General features: G+C 37.7%; 1 protein-coding gene and 1 pseudogene across 1 annotated transcript in view; both read right to left on the bottom strand.

Moving 5' to 3' along the window:
- The window catches only part of CACHD1 (cache domain containing 1), a 198,661-nt gene that overhangs the window by 67,463 nt on the left and 110,758 nt on the right, over positions 1-20,440 (bottom strand). Inside the window, exon 4 of the mRNA XM_006919278.3 lies at positions 4,981-5,087. Within this exon, the coding sequence (XP_006919340.1) occupies positions 4,981-5,087 (107 nt within the window). The remainder of the gene's footprint in view (positions 1-4,980; positions 5,088-20,440) is intronic.
- On the bottom strand, positions 7,180-7,298 carry LOC112486018 (annotated as a pseudogene).

Raw genomic sequence — 20,440 nt, 5'->3', positions numbered from 1 at the left:
AGCAGGAATTGTTGAAGAAAAAAAAAAGAGTGAGAAACTAGGGATAAAAGCAGGAAAGAACCTGTACAAAACATTACTAGTACCATAATATAACATACACTGTCAAACATTAGTTACTTGAATGGAATCAGGGACAAGGAGTCAATCTGGAAAGTAGAGATCTAGCAGGGGAGGTCTTAAGAAAAAGAATACATGTGTGCTGGATTGATGGACACATGACCTAGTTTTGGATAAATGAACCTAAGAATAGTTTACAATTTATGTGAGTCTGTTTCCAGCTAGTCTGAAAGGCAATCTGAAACTGTGTTATCAATTAGGGACTCAATGATGGATTATATACATTCTGTAAGATGTACATATTGGACATGTGATACCCTATGAAGTACCTTAATTCTGCTCCGAGAAGGGGCAGGACCTAGAGAGGAGGAAAAGAAGGAGCTGTGAGGTCATCCTTCACCACCTACCATTCCCTTCATGTTATAAATGATTGCTCAAGAATGTGGACTTTGGGATGCAGCCACTGCCTTGGTGGAATATCACAGAACTTCGCATGCAAGGAAGCCAGTTCTCATATACCTGAACACTGCCAAAAGCTCCTCATAAATCTAGCTACGTCAACTGTGCAGAGAACGACTCTTGTTTAGTACGTTATACTTGAGACATACGCCTAGAAATAACAAAATTCAAGATCTGATCTTTAACTATATACCTCCTCTCTCACCATCCTCTTTCTCCGTACGTATCTCCTGATTTTTCAAACTATCTCTTGCTTAACAAATACTACTAAAATAAAACAGCATTATTTCAGAATCTCCAATTATGTGTAGCTGAGTTCTATTCTAAAATCTCAGTCATAGACGATAATCTTAGTATAATTAATAAGTCTTCAAACATCTTTTCTCTGGGCCTCACTCTCAGCTGATGATCTTGCTTCCTAAGTCTGTGAGAAAGCAGAATCACTAAGGGAATGTCGCCAAGTTCCCAACACTACATTCGTCATATGGGCATCCCTACACACATACTCTTCCCTCCCTCCTCTTACTAAGAATGAACAGCTCTGTGCTTCTGGAACCCCACTTGGAATCCTGCCATCTTTTGCCTAATTAAAAAAAAATGGCTCTGCAATGGTCTCCCCTCGCGCCCATGCCCTCAGCTTTTCTCTACGGGATCATTCCCTTTGGCATATAACCTTGCTGTCATTTCTCTCAATTTAATAATAGTCTCTTGACTCCATGTGGGCCTCCAGCTTTCTTTTCGGCAAACCTTAGGAGTTCATGAAATTATTGCCTCCAACTCCTCTCCTCCATTCTCAAAGAGCCTAAACCGACTAGGATCAGCCTTTCTTTTTCTGCCAAACAACCCTTGTCAAATTCACCAATAACCTCTCTGTTGCCAAATAAAATGGCTGGTTTCCTTAGGTGCCTATATAACACAGTTGATCTTTCCCTTCTTCTTGAAACACTTTCTTCACTTGGCTTCAGGGAGATGGGTCTCTTGGTTCTCCTCCTACTAGACTGACTTCTCAGATTCCTCTACTGCTTCCTCTAAGTGGTGAAGTGTCCCAAGACTCAGTCCCTAGAGCTCTTCTCTTTCATACTCATAGTCACTTGCTCTGTGCTCTTACTCTCGTGATTTAAGTACTACTTACATACAATGAATCTCAAATTTCTATCTCCAGTCTGGCCCAGACTCCAGACTTGTATATCTGACTGTCTATGAGACATTTCCACTTGGATATCAAATACGCATCTCACACTTAATTTTTCTAAAACTGAAACATTGATTCCCTGCCTCCCTTACTAACCTGCTCTTTCCCCAGTATTTCCTATTATAATAAATGGCAATTCTGTCTTTCTTTTCGATAAGGTCAAATATCTTCCAAGTCCTTCCTTTTCTCTTACTCACACACCCTGCCCTTTCCCCCCATTCAGTTAATAAGTAAATCTTATTAGTTTTACCTTCAAAACATATTCAGAATTCAACCACTTCTCCCCACCTCCACTGTTACTGTGCACTATTAATGTCATCATCACCTGCCACCTGGATTCTGGAATAACTTCCTAAATGTTCTCCCTGCTTTCACCTTTGCCTTGCTATAGTCGATTTTTGCCAGAGCATCCAATAAATGTTATAAGCCAAGTCCAAGAATGTCACTTCTCTGCATAAACTCTTTCTTCTCCTACCACCTAATGCCTTTCTATCTCATTCAGTACAAAAGCTAAAGTCCTTATAATTGACAGTAAATTGAGGCTCTTGCTCATCTGGCCTCCAACTATCTCTTTGGTTTAATCTTCTATTTTCCATCCTTGTTCACTGAACCAGTTATAGTAGCCTCTTTGTTGTTTCTGGGCACACAAAACATTCTCTCAACTCAAAGCCTTTGACTGGCATATACTTCTTCCACTTAGCCTTAGGGTTTACAACCCCCTTATTCAGATCTTATTGATGACCCCTTATATAAAATACTGAGTCTCCTCCAGCCAAAAGTATCCCCTATGACTCATCTCTGTGTTACTTTTCTTCCATAACATCCATCATCATCTGACATGTATATTTAGTTGTCCATTTATTTAAGATCTATGTTCCCAGGTACCCAGAATATAAGCTTGTTTTGTTTTCAGCTTATAAAATACAGGAGAGAGGGTTTATCACATAGAACATGCTTAATAAATACTTGTTGAATGAATTTTTATTGTACTTATTCATTCTAGTTCATAGGTAGGAGGCCATTATCTGGCAGAATAGCTTCTGTATTCACTAAGAAAAAGGCACAATAACTTGACTGTTAATGATGAAGATAGATCTCAACAATATGGTCATTATTAGAAACAATGAACAAATATAAAATAAGGCCATGAGGATGTAGCTGTGGCTGCAGCAGCTTCCAGACCCTTTAAGGTCTGGCCCCCTGAGGTGAGTGATCCTGGCAGGGAATTATCGCTCTGGCTCCTAAGTAAGCATGCACCACCGGTGGTCTACCCCAGCCTACCCTTTTTATTGTCCCAATCGCATTGCCAGGAGAGTGATGTAGCTTCATCAAGACCCTCAACATCAGACTGGGGATCTACTATCAAAGACTTGTTGACAAAGTAATTATCTACCAGATCAGAGTGAAAGTACATTAAAAAAAAAAAGTCTATAATTCCTTTTTCCTTTACTTTCCTTGATTATAAAAGCAATGCACGCTTACTTTAAAATTAAGAATAGGAAGAACTAAAAATTCCTCACTGTTGCATCACTAAAAGGTAACTATTAACATTTATGAGAGAGCCCTAACAGATCTTATAAATATAAAGGAAAAATGCACTGACTTTTTTCTTATTAATTCAGATAGATAGCCCACAAGTTAACATGTATTATAAAAATTTTAAATACACATCAGATTAGATTAGATTGGGTATTTCTGGGACACATTTAAATCTGATCCTGTTCAAAGATTGCTATTTCAACCTTAAGTCTTCGTATCAAGCAACATGTCTTGTTTTACTGTGCAAATTTGAGGCAAAGGGCTAAGTACTAAATTTGGGAACCAGAAGACTCAATTTCCAGCTTTGTGCTCTGTGCCAGCTATGGACACCTCTATAATTCATATGCTCTGCCCATTCCATGCCTTTCTTGAACTTTCTTTGGTTATTTTTTTATGAAAAATATTTTCATTTCACTTCCTTTCTAGCAGTAAACCCCACATGTTCCAGAAGGCCTCCGGATTTTCAGACCAATAAAAAAATGACTGACTCCATTATGTATTGGTCTAGACCAAGGATTCCCAAACCCTGGGGCACACAGCAGGAGGTGAGCGGCGGGTGAGCAAGCGAAGCTTCATCTGTATTTGCAGCCACTCCCCAGCACTAGCATCATTGCCTCAGCTCCACCTCAGATCATCAGGCATTAGATTCTCATAGAAGCACTGGTCTCTGGTGCCAAAAAGGTTGGGGACCGCTGCTCTAGACAATATGTGTGGCGCAGAGTTAAGCTGAACCATTTAGCCAGTAGCTATAGTTTTATGATCCTTAAGCAACATAAAGCTTTCAGTTCTATCTTTCTAGACCTAAATGACTGCCTAGTTTGTGTACACAATTCCCAAAGACTACAATTCTTCCCCTGGACTGAGACTGGGTGGAGCTCTAGAAGTAAATACTCTGGTCCTCTGGCTTCTCTTTTGGGTTTTACATGTCTACAAAAGATCTAGAATTTGGGAAATACAGTTCTTCACGTTTAAGGATTATATCCTTCATCTCTCCAGCAACAGAGAAGTCTTAGGACCCGTCTAAACTTCAGATTCTTTCTTGGTAAAATCCAAGGATTGAGGCTGATAGGTGAAGCCTTTAGGTTCTAGGTCCCATCAATCGACAAGTATATATAAACAAGACAAAAGGGTGAGAAATATAAACTGGGACTCCAGAGCAAGAAAGTAGAGACACTATACTACTTTGGAGTTTTATTTATATATAAGCTATATACACACAGGTACCCGAGTAGTTACTTCTACTGCACACAACCGAGACAGGGAAGAAAGTTCAACCTTAATGTAAAGCACTACGATACTGTTTACTAGTAGAAAAGCTTCCTCATCATTCTTCCAACCACCCAGCCACCCCTGCCAAAGCAAATAAAAATTATCAAAAGGGAATACAAATAAAATTCAACAACTCCTATTGTAAAGATAACTGGGTCTCTAAAATAACATTTAAAGTAACAAATGTAAAACTCCTAACAAATGAGATAATAGATTGAAGAGCCTAGGAAGGTACTTGACATGTGCAATATATATAGCTCTAGAGTAAATGCTCGATACATGGCAGCTCAATTTTCTTCTTGCTTTCCCTTTTTTGAGTGTCAACTTTCTAGCAAGAAATAACCAATTTTAAGTATATGACATATGTCTTCAAAAATTAAAAGGAAAACGTCTAAAGGAATACATTTATTCAACTTGAACTTGGTGGAAAAGAGTTGATCTTCGTTAAACTAAAGATTACTGACCTGAATTTAAGTCTCGTCCTGGATTGAAGGCCCGGCTATTAACAGTAGTAGAAAGTCGATCACAACTAATTGTTCTAGATACATTGGTATTAAAATTCCCATCGAATCTGAAAGAATAGGCGAGAATTAGCAACAATATTTACTTGGTGGTTACTGAATCGAGAAACATAAACCAACAAATAATAATAATTCATACTGTTTATGAAATAAGTTAGCTCATAAACAAGAAAATCGTTAGATTTTAAATATAAAAACGGTTACTTCAGAAGAGTGAAAAAACCAATATTTGTATCTAGAAGATTTTAAAAATCAAGTTCAATTCTAAAAAGATAAAGAAATAACCATCTATCAAACCAACTTTTCTCCCAATGAATTTGAGTCAGGTACTATTAATAAAACCATGCAGAAAACAGATTTGACAAAATTGAGACTAAAATTTAAAAAATTCAGACCTGAGCTCTGATATTACATATGAAACAATTCTTTAAATTATCGTATCGGAAAATCAATGACCAAGAACGAAAATAGACAGTAGTGAAGGAGAGAGAACAGCAATGGAGCAAGAGAGATCTGGATTTGGATCTCCACTCTTTCACTGTTAAATACACGTCTTTGGACAGCTGTTTAATTTTTCTGAGCCTCTGTTTTCTTATCTGGAAAAAAAAATTATAAAACTTATTTTCCAAAGCTGTCAAAAAACTTATAAATAATGTACCAAAGTTATTTTCATGGTCTATGACACACAGCTTACACCTTCTAGATGGTAAACAAAGCCAGTGTTTTTTTCTGATTTCCAGTGGTAGTACTAGAGCTTGAACAATGTTAGTACTCTAACAGTTAATCAATAAATATTAGTGTAATCGATGATTTATATGCTAGGGCTAACAATAATCTGCAAGAAAATAACAGGAAAATGCACCAACCCATTAGTCACTATGAGTATTTTTTAAAGTGAATTTAATCCATAAGTAGCAAAAGTGACAAAATTTTGAACTTCTAAGTAACCTATTTAAGATTTCGAACACTGAAAGGACTCATGATGTTTGTAAGAGTTCTCCTACCACAAAAAAATTCAATTTGAAATCAGTTTTTTTTATGCTTGTGTTAAAACATACACCTTAGATGATAAATGCCATTAATAAAATGCCATTACTACAGGTAGAGCAGCTCTATCACCTAGGAGAAACAATTCTAAAAATCAAGATCCACTTGATTATTCACATGAACTTTGATTATCTGTTCATCGCCATCTCATGATATAAGAGCATCTAAATTGAACTGATTGTATAAGCAAGGGGGCTAGGTTTTCTCGGGGTGTGTGTTAGGTTCCAAAGCAAAAGTAAATAGTTCTGTTTTGAAATGTATCATCTCAAAGAAGGAGGTAACTGAATTTTAAGAGACCTTTAGTCCAGCTTCTAATCCAGTACAGAATTACATCAACATTGTCAACTGTTCCTCCAAGGACACAGTAGCTTTACTAACATGGTCGCCCTTCCTTGGACCCGCTCCAATTTGTCTAGACGAGAAGACTGCTGCCTCAAAAGCCACAGATGGCGAGAAAAGAGATTAATACATCAGCAGCTGCCTGTGTGCATACTGGCAAAAGCAACATAATATTAGGGTTCCTCTTGTTTTAGCACTTGAACATCTGTGAAGCAACCACAGCATTATACAAGTGACCCACCTGCTCTCCATGCTCTAGATGCCACATTAAACCTACTTCTTTACATACTTTTTAATAAGACCAGATAATATTTAGGCTTTGTGTGCTATATAGTCTGTCACAAATACTAAACTCTGTCAGTATAGTGTGGAAGCAGCCAAACGTAGAATTCATTAAAAAAACAAAAACAAAAACAAAAACAAAAAAATACGAGTGTGGCTATGTTTCAATAAAACTTTATTTTCAAAAATAGGAGGTAGATCAGGCTTGTTTCACTACCCCTGCTCTAGACCAGGGAAGTCCAAGAGAATTCTTTGAGACGATGAAAATGTATCATTTTTTACATTGTTCAATATGGTAGCAACATGTGGCTATGGAGCATTTGAGATGTGGCTAATGTAACAGAGACATTAATTTTTCTATTTTTGTTTAATCTTTTTATTTTTTTATTTTTTTTTTAGGCGAGGCAACCTTTGGTCAACCTCACAGATTGCAAGGACCTTGTCAGCTTACGATTCCTTACTTTTTATTTTTTACACCTATAGCACCTGGTCTTCCTAGGTGGTCTCCCATCTAAGTACTGACGAGGCCCGACTCTGCTTATCTTCCGAGGTCAGACGAGATTGGGCTTGCTCAGGGTGGAATGGCCGTAGACTATTTTGTTTAATCTTAATTGAAATGTAAGTAGTCATTGGACGGTGGCTACTTCTCCATATGGGACAGTACACGTCTAGAAGGTTCTCCTGATTATTTGCCTAGTCATCCTTCGGGTCTCTTTTCATTTATCACTCCCTCAGAAAGGCCTGTCCCAACTGTGGATGACTTCACAGTCTATGTCAAGTGTCCCCATCATCTGAGCATGGGCCATAATTTTTAATTTATGGCTTTGTGTATATTTTATGCATGGACTTTTATGGATCAGGCTACATGCACAGACCAGAGCCCCTTGAGGGCAGGCATTGTCTTGTTGATTTTGCTGTATATATAATGCTTAGCATTGTTCATATAAATAGCAGCCACTCATATTAACCAATCTTCCATTAACATCCATGTTGCCAATGCCCGCGTCTGTTCTAGGCTCCCCAGAAGGCTCTAGAAGTCCTAGCAAGTGAGGACCATGACTCAGATGAATGGTTCCTAATTACTGAAAGTTTGGCTATATCTGAAACAATCACCTTGGATGCATGGTGGAATGGAGATTTAGTGAGTCTGATTTAGTGAGTCTGGGGTGAGACTTAGGAATCTGACTTTGACAGAAGCCCTCCAGTCCTGCCATACAGATTCTTTTAGATAGAAAGTCATCCTTTAGTAAGAATGACTTTCTACATAAACAGAGGTACTTCCCAGTACGCATCAAAGAGACCAAAGACAGAGGATCTTCTGATTTCAATCAAGAGAACAGAGAAATTCTTAGGAATACTTGCAACTCACATCTGAACTTTGTGTACAAATTACAAACCCCTTTTAGACTTACACAGTTCAGAGCTGAGAAAAGTGAAACAGCAAGACAGGGACTTAAGAGAGACTTGAACCCATCACCCAAATCTCTGTCCAAGGATGAGTCACACACCACACTGCTTAATTTAAGTGACACATATGGAAGAACTTGATAAAAGGGGTAACTCAAGAGTTAGGGAAAATTTCTCCCAGGAAAAATATAAACCTGGAGAGAGTCCCTTGATGTCTCCCTTGATGGAACCTCCCTAGCCAAGACCTGTGCTATGAGCCCCTCTCCTTGAGAAGGCCGAAGTCCATTTCTGAGCACTCATAGATTCCCTATATTTTTGTGAAATGAAAGCTTGCTTCTGGGGACTGGGGAGACCAGGGAACTACTTTGAGAGTTTTTATTTTTCTCTACTGAAAAGATCTTAGAGATCTAAGAATATTAAAGAAAACATTTTTATAACAATAATAATAGAAGTGACTCATTAACAAAAGCAGGTGCCCAGTAAACATTTGTCAGTCGTGAAAGGTTTCACAATGTAGTTCTTGTCATCAGTAACCTACCCTATCTTTTTGCCCTACTATCTCCCAAACTATAGTTCTAACCAGACCAGTCCCTCAACTGTTGGATCCCAACTGTGATGCTCTCCAGTGTCCAATGCACCAATTCTACAAAGCCCAGCTCTTCTCATCCTCCTCTCTGAAATTTCTCCTGTTAGTCTCAGCCTATGATGAGCCCTTCCTTTTCTAAAATGACTAATGCCATTCCCCACCATAATCTCATGCTTGTGTCACTTTTCCTAATTTTTTAGATTGCTTTGAAATCAGGCTTAATATAGTGTCATCATATTAGACACAGATTGACTGATTTTAGATTCTGTTTATATCAACAAAATACTAATCAATAAAAATTTAAAAATAAGATTATAAATAATGAGCAAATTATCTTACTTGTCTTCTCCATGAGGGGTGAGATGCCAAGTGATCTTGTTAGGAAAGTCTCATTGTTTAAACCCTAACACACAGCAAATAAGATTATAAATAATGAGCAAATTATCTTACTTATTTTGTCTTCTCCATGAGGGGTGAGATGCCAAGTGATCTTGTTAGGAAAGTCTCATTGTTTAAACCCTAACACACAGCACTTGAACTCCCAATTGTCTCTAAAACCTTTCATATTTTTGAGAAGTCTTAGTTCCCCCGATGAGACTATAAGTTACTTGAGGGTTTATATTTCTTTCAGGTCCTGCACATTCTAGTACATAAATTCTCTTTGGGGACTAATGAGGAAGGGCAGAGAGCTAAGTTACTGGAAGGCTCTGGATATTTTATTCAATCGTTTTCATTGAACATCTATGATGAACAAGGCTTTGCCACTCTGGCAAAACATGATTATGTCATTGTCAGGAGCATGGGCTTGGAGTTTAGGTTAAAATTGCTTATTGCTATATAACTCTTGCACATAACTTACATTTTCTAAGCCTCTGTTTTTCTCATCTATAAAACGGTGATAATAGTACCTATTTCATAAGGTAATGTTAAGACTTAAATCAGAAAATGGTTCCTAAAGGCCTAATACATAGTATTTCATAAATAGTAACTAGTATTGGATATATTAGTAATGATAAAAGTTAACAGCTACTAAGTATTTACCATACATCAAGCATATTTCAATGGATTTACATGGATTGACTCATCTAATCATCTCATACCTTGAGGGAAATACTGTTATTATCTGCATTTTAAGACCAGAATATTGAGACACAAAAATTTTAAATTAAGAAGCCCCAGATTTACAGCTGGGAATTAGCAGAACCAAGATGTGAACATATATTCGAGCTCTCATTCATAATGAACATATTACAGTAAGTGATAACTGTCTCGCAGTAGTTTCAACTGTCTTGAGTTCCCTCACCAGTGCTGAAACTCAGCCACGGAGCACACACTCCTCAGCTGACTTAACATGAAATACCTAGAAATAAACCTCACTCTGATTCTATTTCTGCATACGTTACTGATGTGCCAGACAGGTAGGGAAGCAGGTGCTTAACACATACAGAACAGTGTGTTTCAAGATGGTGAGCCAGCTAGGAGAAATAATTACAAGAGCAAAAACCCTGTGATTATCTCTCCACCTTCCACTCTCCATATTCACTAGTGCCTGCTTCTCTTCTGGACTCTGGACTGTTCATGGACTCCAAACATAGAAGTAAAATTTGCTTAGCCTTCCTTGTTTCATTAACTACCTCTGGGCACTAGAGGAACTGGCTGCCTTGCTGAAGACAGCAACATGTTTTACGAACGTGTGCCTTTCCTTTCAGATAATGATTTATAAAAAGAAACATGCCATTCACCCTGATTTGGAGACTGTGAGAAATGTAAAGTTCATCTTTACTTTATCAAAATACATCAGTTACTCTTAAGAGTTACCTAAAAGATTTTTCACTGAGAAGTATATTAGCTGCCAGTCACATTTACATAATTCCAGGTTTATGGAAAAGTCAAGAACTGGTATAATAATATATTTTCATATAAAATGAAGAGGCAATTCAAATTATATCTGTGTTTTAAAAAAGCAATAATAAGAGAATAATCATATCTAAATCTCTTGTAGACCCTTCACTTTTAAAAAAAGATATGGGATTATGATTGCTTTCTATTCTTATTTTCATAAGAAAAAATTCAGTTTCAAGACAAATGACTCCATCTTTCCCAGCCCCTTAAGTTAAAAAAAATAAAAATAAAAAATTTCCTTCTGGATTTACTTTCATGAACAACTGATCGAAACTGCATCCCGAGGGAGAAAACAGAACTGTGACTCCCACTTTGATCTCTTCCCCATGGAGAAATTCACTCCCTGCCTGGCTTGCATGATGTTCATTTGATTGACGTTTGCTCTGATGTGCAAACTGCTTTGAACTTCAGACATTTAATTCCCATCAGGCTGCAGTCATTTTTATTCTCCTTCAACAGGATTTACAAGCAGGAGATCAGCAAATGTAGAAGATAAAATAAATTTGCAGAAGCTTTGAATCTTACATCAAAACAGTGTTCAAGTGAGTTCCAATTGGATTTCATTCAGCCTCGATTCACAGTGTAAATCAACTTTTCAGTAGAGTCCCAGTTTAGAAAGAAAAAGACATAAAGAAGAGAGACACATACACCAGTTGGGGTTTACTTCCTCACTCTCTTTCTTGGTCTTTGTTTAAATTTTCTATGGATGGTGATTTGCCAGGCAAATCACTCAGAAGCCTGGTTTTCCCTCAACATTTCCAGTGAAGGCTGCCTGATTTATCATATAGCACACAAAAACCACCCCCACAGTTCCAAGGGCGGCAGGGAAATGTGGTATTATTCAGACACATTTTAAGGTAATATTTTAAAAAGCAAATCCCTGTGGATATCCCAGAAGCACAAGGCTTAAACTGATAGTTGAGTCCATAAACAATGCCAATATGGTGACAGCTGATGCAGTAGTGAATATTTTTTACTTGTTTCCTTGTTTTTGATCACTGCTAAAATGCAGCGATAGGTGCAAAAGTTAAAAAGAAAAAAAACAAAAACCCACCATTTTTTTCTGGAATCAAACCTGGTACCAGATCAGAAGCTGATGTGGAGCATATACTGTGAGGCTTCTGACAGTTTCCAACACAAGGCAGCATCTTGCTTCCAACGCTGAACTACCAGGTTCCATTTTAAAAATAGCACACGTTTCTGGGACGCAAAGGAGGCAATGCCCCCTAACCAGTAGCCACAGGAGCTCGTAAAAGATGATCTGGACCTGAGAAACACTCAAGCCTACCAGACCTTCCAGTTCTAGTAGCAGCCCGACAGTGTCTGGGTTACAATGATATGACAGGGAGACATATCACTTCACCTCCATTCAACCAGGTTCCTGCTCATTCTTTCTGGGAAGTGTCTGTTCTCCAAATATTTGAGCAACACCAGTTGAAAAGAATTAAACAAGAACCCCCTTATCTTCCACTTAACCACCCATGAGAATAAAGTTAAACAAAGAAAGAGCTAAGATAAAAATCAAACATCTGTACTGGCAAATATTTAAACTCTGTTTGAATGGTGGAGGAAGGGGTAAGAGTGGAATCACTTCAAAAAGGAACTATCACATTCATAAAGTAAATGATATTTGAATCCCCGCCCCCCAAACCCCGCCAACTGTGTTTACTTATTCAAACACCTAAATTAATGGGCAAACTGAAAAGCTGTCAAATAACACGTAATCATGTTCCAAGAAATGGTTTTTCCTTCCATCTCCACAGAGATTGGAGAGATAAGCCACATTCTTTTTGTTCTTATCAGTAAGGAGGATTAAACCTTCAGGGTTCAGCAACTCAACCAGAGTAGAAACAAGGGCTGCTTTCAAATGCCCTTGGAAGGTAAGGCTTTCAGAGTAATAAAGCATCTCTCTCCATTAAAATCTAAGTATCATGTAAACCAGCCATATTTCTCCTTCACCATTTCTCCATCCCCAACAGATCACTGAGGGGAGGCCCTGCTGTGATCTTGTGTCTCACGTCTAGATTCCAAGTGGCAGCATTATTGATTTAGTCCGCTTTCTCTCACAAGCTTGGGAGATCACACAGGTGATATCCAGGGGAACTGCGAGTAGATTCACAACCACGTTAAACATTTATCCTTATCTTCCTCATCACCAGGTTGGGGCAGGGGTGCATAAAGAATAAGAAAGAAGGGTATCTAGGAAAATAAAGGCGAGAACAGGCAGGTGGACAGAGGCCTGGTGGGATCCACAGGCTTCCTTTGTGCTCTTCTGTAGCCCTTGGCCATCCTGCCAATGGACCTCTAATAAAGACTTAACACACTTTACAGTTATTTACTTATATACATTTCTCCCTTGTTAGCTGATATGAAGAGAGATATCCTCTCCTCTGTTTATCCCCAAGGCATAGCCCTGTAAAGTGTAAAAGTTCAGTAAATGTCTGCTGAATGAATAAATGCAGAAAATATGAGAGGCTGAGACTTTCCAAGACTAGACACTAAAGACTGTAAATTCATGTGATTTCTTCCTGCACATATACTGAGTAGTTAGTAAATAGCAGAAAACTGTGAGTGGTATAACACAAACACCAAGGAGAAGCACTAATAACATCAGAGTTAGCAGATGACCTTGAAGATGAACTAGTTCAATCTCTCACGCACGTATGCAGAGGGAAGAGACCTGTCCGAATCTCCCTGTTCCATAAAAGAAACATGGGATACTTATTGCTAATGTGTCCTCGAAAAGAATTACTGACCCAATATTAAAAAGTAAATAAAACTATGAGATACATCCTCCCGAAAGACATTATAGACAGAATGCTTTTAAAATCTTGGCCTTCTTTGAAAACACTTTTGATATTTTTGCACAAGAAAACATTTAAAACGCTAAGGGGAAGTTTCTGGTCTATTTCTTAAGGCTAGCAGTATCTTTTAGAGGCCAGATTTTTTAGGAAGGAAGGGAAGTAGGAAGGTAGGGACAGAGGGAGGAAGGAAGGGAGGAAATCACAAGACTTCTCGCTAAAATCCATAAAAGGCCACTGCTGAAATTCAATATTCTAAGTTGAGTGGCAGGTCAATTTAGATGCTTCAGAGGGCCATACCATAGCCTCAAGTGAAATTCTAAGTAGAAATACATAGTTCAGCAGTTCAAGAGGCAGGTAAGCCATTCCAATTTTTCCACTGGTCAAAAAATTTTATCATTAAAATAAAAAATGATTTGGAATCAGGAAACCTAGGTTCCAAGCCCAGCAGCCTTGAGCCCTGACACAATCCCTCTGAGCTACTTCCTCATGGGCGGTGGAAGTGAGGAGAGGACGGTATTGACTCCAGCACGGCTGTTTAGAGGATCAGATGAAGAATCCAGTCTGAGTAAGATAATGTTTACGGAAAAGCCTAAGAAATTATTTTACTGAAGTATAAACATATGTAACTCTTTTACATAAGTTAAATAATGTAACTGAATAAGCCTTCTGAAATGTAAAGCGTTCTGTAAAATCTTTGTTGAATTTTGAGCTTAACTCAAGTCCTTCTGGCATCAATAGCCATGAAGGCTGTATCTGTAACATTTTGCCTCCCTGCAGGTAATTATAATTTTTAAAGGGACTGAAGATGCAAGTTTGAGATAAGGCAGGGAGAATGACTTGAAAGACTAAGGTTCAGCACACAGTACTTTAAGGGCGAAAACACAAAACACGCCTTCCTGGGGAATGAACAGGACCTGCAATAAAATTAAATTCAGTTGTCAAGGACCAAGCTTGTCATGTTATTTGACCTTACGACACCGAAAGAAGAAAATGACAAGAGTCATAAGTGCAAAAGCATCTGGCTAAGTCACAGTGCTTTATTTTTCATAAGAACAGTAATAATAAAAAGTAAAATGTATACAGGGTTAAACATTTTACGCAATATTTTTTCATGTGCTCTATCTTAAAATAGGGCTAAGAAAAAATAGGAGTTGCCCACATGTAGGTCAGCTATGTCTTAAAATATGATTTTATACAAAATCATTTGTACATTACCATGTTAAAATTATACATTTCAACTTTGCCCTTTCTCCTGATCTACCATGTATATAACATGGTTATGGGGGCGAAAATATTTGTGGGATGAAAATAAAATGATGCTATAGCAATAGTATTAACTGCTTGCCAAACACCTCCCAAGAATGCTCCACATGCAATTCAAAATTAAAATCAGCATATTTTTACCGAATTCATCATCTTCCTCTTAAAAATCTTCTTTTGCTCTGATTTTCGCTCTTTAGTTAACAGATTCCTATCCTGAGATACTCAATTTAAAATTCAGACTCATCTTTTAAAATCTTCCTTCCCATCCAAAACTCCAGTAAAAACTAGTTGGCAGATTCTACGTAACCCATCACCACCCTGGATGTCCTTCGCTTTCTTATAATCCTCTCTTGAGGTGTCGTTACTTTTCCCTTGGGTTATTAGGATGGCCCAACTTGACAAGCAACATGCCTTTCCAACACAATTTATCCTTCAGTTGCCAACAAATTAGCCTGCCCAAATCACAGACCTTGCTTTAAACCTACTGCTTACCAAGAGGTGTGTCAAGTCAGTCAAGGACTGTGAGCTCACCACAGTACATCTCTTATCTACCACTCCAGTTGTCTTCCACCTCACCACACTCAATGTTTTATGGATGCTTGCTGTTTTTCTGGCCGGAAGCATCCTTCCTCCACATCTGTCTGCAGAAGTTCCACTTTTCAGGGCCTCAACTGCTACTTTTCCACCAAGCCAGAGTGCTTAGAAGCCTCTGCTCATAATCTTTCTCCTCTAAAAGACTCTTTGGACTTCTTCCATGATGCTTGACATAGTCTGCCTTAGCTCACTCTACACATATCCTGTGAGCTCCTGAAGGTAGAGTGTTTTATTCATCCTTGTCTATCAGACAGTATCTAGCACAATGTCTTGTGCATTAACTGCCTTGAACATGACACAGACGAGTTGAGTTAAAATGATACACAATGGTACAGTGGTCCCCCCTTATCCATAATTCCACTTTCCATGGTTTCTGTTACCTGTGGTCAACCAAAGTCTGAAAATACTAAATGGAAAATTCCAACTCAATAAATAATTCATAAGTTTTAAATTCCATGCTGTTCTGAGTACCAGGATAAAATCATGTGCCTTCCTCTCTTTTTCCCGCCTGGTACTGTAAATCATCTCTTTGTCCAGCATATCCACGCTGTATACGCTCCCGCTTATTAGTCACTTAGTAGCCATGTTAGTTATCAGATCAACTGTCTCAGTATCACAGTGCTTGTGTTCAGGTAGCCCTTATTTTACTTAATAATGGCCCAAAGCACAAGAGTAGTGATGATGGCAATCTGGATATGCCAAAGAGAAGCCGAAAAGTGCTTCCTTTGAGTGAAAAAGTGAAAGCTCTTGACTTAATAAGGAAAGAAAAACATTGCATGCTGAGAGGTCGTTAAGATCTATGGTAAGAATGAATGTTCTATCTGCGAAATTGTGAAGAGGGGGAAAAAATCTGTGTTAGTTCTGCTGTCATACCTCAAAGTGCAAAAGTTACAACTACAGTGCAGAATAAGTGATTAGTTAAGATAAAAAAAAAAAACAAAACAACATTAAATTTGTGGGTGGAAGAGATGAATAGAAAACGTGTTCTGACTGATGGCAATGTGTTGTACCAGAAAACATTGGGCCTATACATTACTTCAGCAAGGGATCCCCTGAAATGAGTGACTACATTCATTCATGTAACTATTATATTGTTATAACTGTTCTACTCTATTATTAATTATTGTTAACCTCTTAGTGTGCCTTATTTATAAATTAAACTATCATAAGTATATATGTATAGGAAAAGACAGAAATTATGTGTGTATGTGTATGTATGTACGTGTGTGTGTGTGTGTGTGTATTTATGCTGTCTGTATATAGTTAGGGTTCAGTACTATCTTTGGTTTCAGGCACCCACTGCAGGGTCTTGGAATGTATCCCTTGCAGACTACTATATACACAGGTATTTGGAAATTTGTGTTTTTAAATTCACCCTGCATACAATTAATATTATTCATATCCATTATTAGTAAAGACAAAATCTAATAACTGAGATAACTAAATTGGTACTAACTTCAGTTTCCTATTGGGCTTATAACAATGAAATAATACTCAGATGAAAACAATGAAAACAATGGCTATTGTGAATAGGCATAAAAATTCTTGAATTTCTCTCTATAGGTAAAGTAGATCAATAATTCTGACATCATCACTACCCGTCCTCAAAATCTAAAGACAAAATTAGGTTTGCTACCATGAAATAATTCTTCCAGCAAATACTTTTTGAGGATGTGTTCAAGCAAGGTATTAAACACAAAGTTAAATCTGACAGGGTCCTTAAAGTCAAGTGTAACTGAGAAGAAGGTTGAGAGGACACACGAAGTGAAAGTATGCCCTAGAAGCTGGTATTAACCACTCTCAGAGCTACTCAGAACCAACTTCAGCCACCTTTAATTCCTCCCTCTTCCAACACCCAACATGGTGGGTGCCAACAGCTAAGTTCAGGGCCCTCTCTTCTTGTCTACAAAACTGAAATCAGATGAGGTGTTTTAGTTGTTATATGGTTGACAAGTAAAACCTCCTTCAAGCTCATGTCTCATTGTTTCATTTCTTTTCTCAGAAATCTTAAATTCTGTCATTCAGTCAACCAATATTTATTGGGTGTCTACTGTGTGTCAGACAGTAAAGATCTGGAAGAAGACATTGTCTTTTACTTCATTTACAGAGCCTGAAGTCTCCTGAAGAAAGTTCAAAGTCGCATTTGAGGGTCTCTATGATTTGATATTAATTCAACTTCTCAGCTGCCTCTTCCTTCACTTGCTCTAGACTTCCAATGTATGCTTCAGTGCTCCTGGCCATTTTCAGCCATGGAGTTTTACATTGACCCATCTCTCCTGGAAACTACTTCCTCCGTATCCTCATATTTTCAAATCTTTTTCCTATTACAACACTCAGCTGAAATGCTTCTCTCATAGACCATTCCATACATAATTATTTTTTAAAAGAATGAATAAATAAATGAGTGATTTAATCTCTGCAGGCCTAGCTGCATACTATCTCTCCCCACTCCCTCACCTCAGGAACTTTCAAAACAAATGAAAACAAATTCCATAATGAACTCCAGAATGCCCAAATTTGGGCAGTAGGAGAAGTTGTCTATAATGGCAAATGGCTCCAGTTAAAAATAAACCTAAGAAGGTTGATGAAAATTAATGAATCTTGAGAGTCGGATCTCTGGAGTATAGTTTAAACTGCTCATTTTACAGTTGAGGAAACTGAGGACTAAAGAGGTTAAGTGAACTTCCCACAGCAAAGTGGCAGAGGAGAGGCCCATCCAGTCTTAGTACTACTATATTACTATGATAAAATCTGCATCACTTGAACTCAAAGGAAAACTGTCTTTACTGCTTACGGTTTTTCTTTCTACCATGGTAGAGACTGATTGAAAAAAGAAAATTAAAAAATTAAAAAGAAGCTTGCCTCCTCTTAAAATGAAAGATCATGTATGGGTTCGAATTAAACAAACGAAACCACGAGAGCATGACTTGAAGCTAAACACTTAAAGAGAGCTTAGCACAGCAATTTGAACATTATGGGTCGGAATGTTAACTATCAAATAAATAAATAACTAAATAACCCTCTAAGTAACTTATATCTGGCTCCTATGATGACAATCATAAAGAACTTAAAATGTGAACAGACATTTGCGTAACATCTAAATCATGACACAAAATATACAATCAATTTACACGGAAAAAGAATTATGAAATGCCAAGATTCCTCTCCAGGTAGCCCATTAACATGAGCTTAACTTCATTTTTCATTGAGGTATAATGGATGCATAACATCTTATTAGCTTCCGGTGTAGACATAATGATTTGATATTTATATGTTATTGCAAAATGTTCACTACAGTAAGTCTAGGGAACATCTGTCACCATACATAGTTACAAAGTTTTTTCTCTTGTGATAAGGACTTTTAAGATCCAATCTCTTAGCAACTCTCAGATATGCAATATAGTATCATTAACTATAGTCGCCATGCTGTACATTACATCCCCATGACTTATTTTGCAACTGTCATTCTGTACCTTTTGACTCCCTTTACCTATTTTGCTGCTCGTCACCCCCAACATGGTTTTTGTTTTTGCTTTTTTTAAAAAAAGATTCCACATTTAAGTGAGATCCCATGGTATTTCTCTTTCTCTGATTTATTTCACTTAGTGTAATGCCCTCAAAGTCCAATCATGTTGTGGCAAATGGCAACATTTCATTCCTTTTTATGTCTGAATAACATTCCACTGTATATATACATACCACAACTTCTTTATCCATTCATCCACTGATAAATATTTAGGTTGTTTCCATTACTTGGCTATTGTAAATAATGCTGCAATGAACATGAGGGTACAGATATATTTTCAAATTTGTGTTTTTGTTTCCTTTAGATAAATACCCAAAAGTGGAACTGCTGGATCATATGGTAATTCATTTTCTGAAGAACATCCACACTGTTTTCCACAGTGACTCTATCAATTTACATCCCTACCAACAGTGTACAAAGGTTCCCTTTTCTCCGCATCCTCTCCAACGCTTGTTATTCGTGTCTTTTTGATAACAGCCATTCTAATAGGTATAAGATGGTATCTCATTGTGGCATTAATTCGCATTTCCCTGATGATTAGTAATGTTGAGTATCTTTCATGTACCTGTTGGCCATCTGTGTATCTTCAGAAAATGTTTATTTAGATCCTCTGTCCTTTTTTTTTTTTTTTTGGATTTTTGTTTAATTGCTACTGAGTTGTGTGAGTTCCTTTATATTTTGGATATTCGCCCCTTGTCAGATGCAGGATTTGCAAATATTTTCTCCCATTCAGTAGGTTGCCTTTTCATTTTGTTGATGATTTCCTTTGCTGTGTAGAAGAGTTTTAGTTTGAGGTAGCCCCCCTTATTAATTTTTGCTTTTGGAGTCATATGAAAAAATCATGGTCAAGACTGATGTCATGGAGCTTACCACTTATGTTTTCTTCTAGGAGTCTTACGGTTTCAGGTCATATATTCACATCTTTAATCCATTTTGAGTTTATTTTTGTATGTAGCGTAAGATGGTAGTCCACTTTTCCATTTATTTGTGCCTTCCTCATCATATATTCTTGGTTCTTTTGTTGTAAATTCATTGACCATATATGTGTGGGTTTATTTCTGGGCTCTATTCTGTTCTGTTGATCTATGTGTCTGTTTTTATGTCAATACTATACTGTTTTGGTTACTATAGCTTTGTAATATAGTTTAAAATCAGGGAGAGGATACCACTAGCTCTGAAAGCTCCAAGGAACGAGAGTCTAGCATCCTCCAGTCTAAATGTGAGGGTTAACAAGTTTAATTTCAATGGTAGGTTTTTGTAGCCTAATTTTCTGTCCTTTCTTGGAGAAGGTGTGATGGTTAATTTTATGTGTCAATTTCATTGGGCCACGGTGCCCAAATATCTGGTAAAACACTATCCTGGACGTTTCTGTGAAGGATTTTGGGGGATGAGATCAACGTTTAAATCAGTGGCCTTGTGGGTGGACCTCATCCAATTAGATGAAGGACCTAACATAACAAAGACTGACTTCTGCCAAGCAAGGAATTCTGCCAGCAGACTGAAGCTCTTCCCTAAATCTCCAGCCTGCTGGGCTACCCTGCATATTTTGAACTTGCATCTTCACAATCATGTGAGCCAATACCTGAAAATCAATCCCTCACCCTATTGGTTCTGTTTCTCTGGAGAACTCTGAGTAATAGAGAGGGTTATAAC

This window comes from Pteropus alecto, unplaced genomic scaffold (assembly GCF_000325575.1).
Source record: "Pteropus alecto unplaced genomic scaffold, ASM32557v1 scaffold25, whole genome shotgun sequence".
Classification (NCBI taxonomy): domain Eukaryota; kingdom Metazoa; phylum Chordata; class Mammalia; order Chiroptera; family Pteropodidae; genus Pteropus; species Pteropus alecto.
The sequence above is the reverse complement of the archived record's forward strand: the minus strand, read 5'-3'. Positions and strand labels throughout refer to the sequence as shown.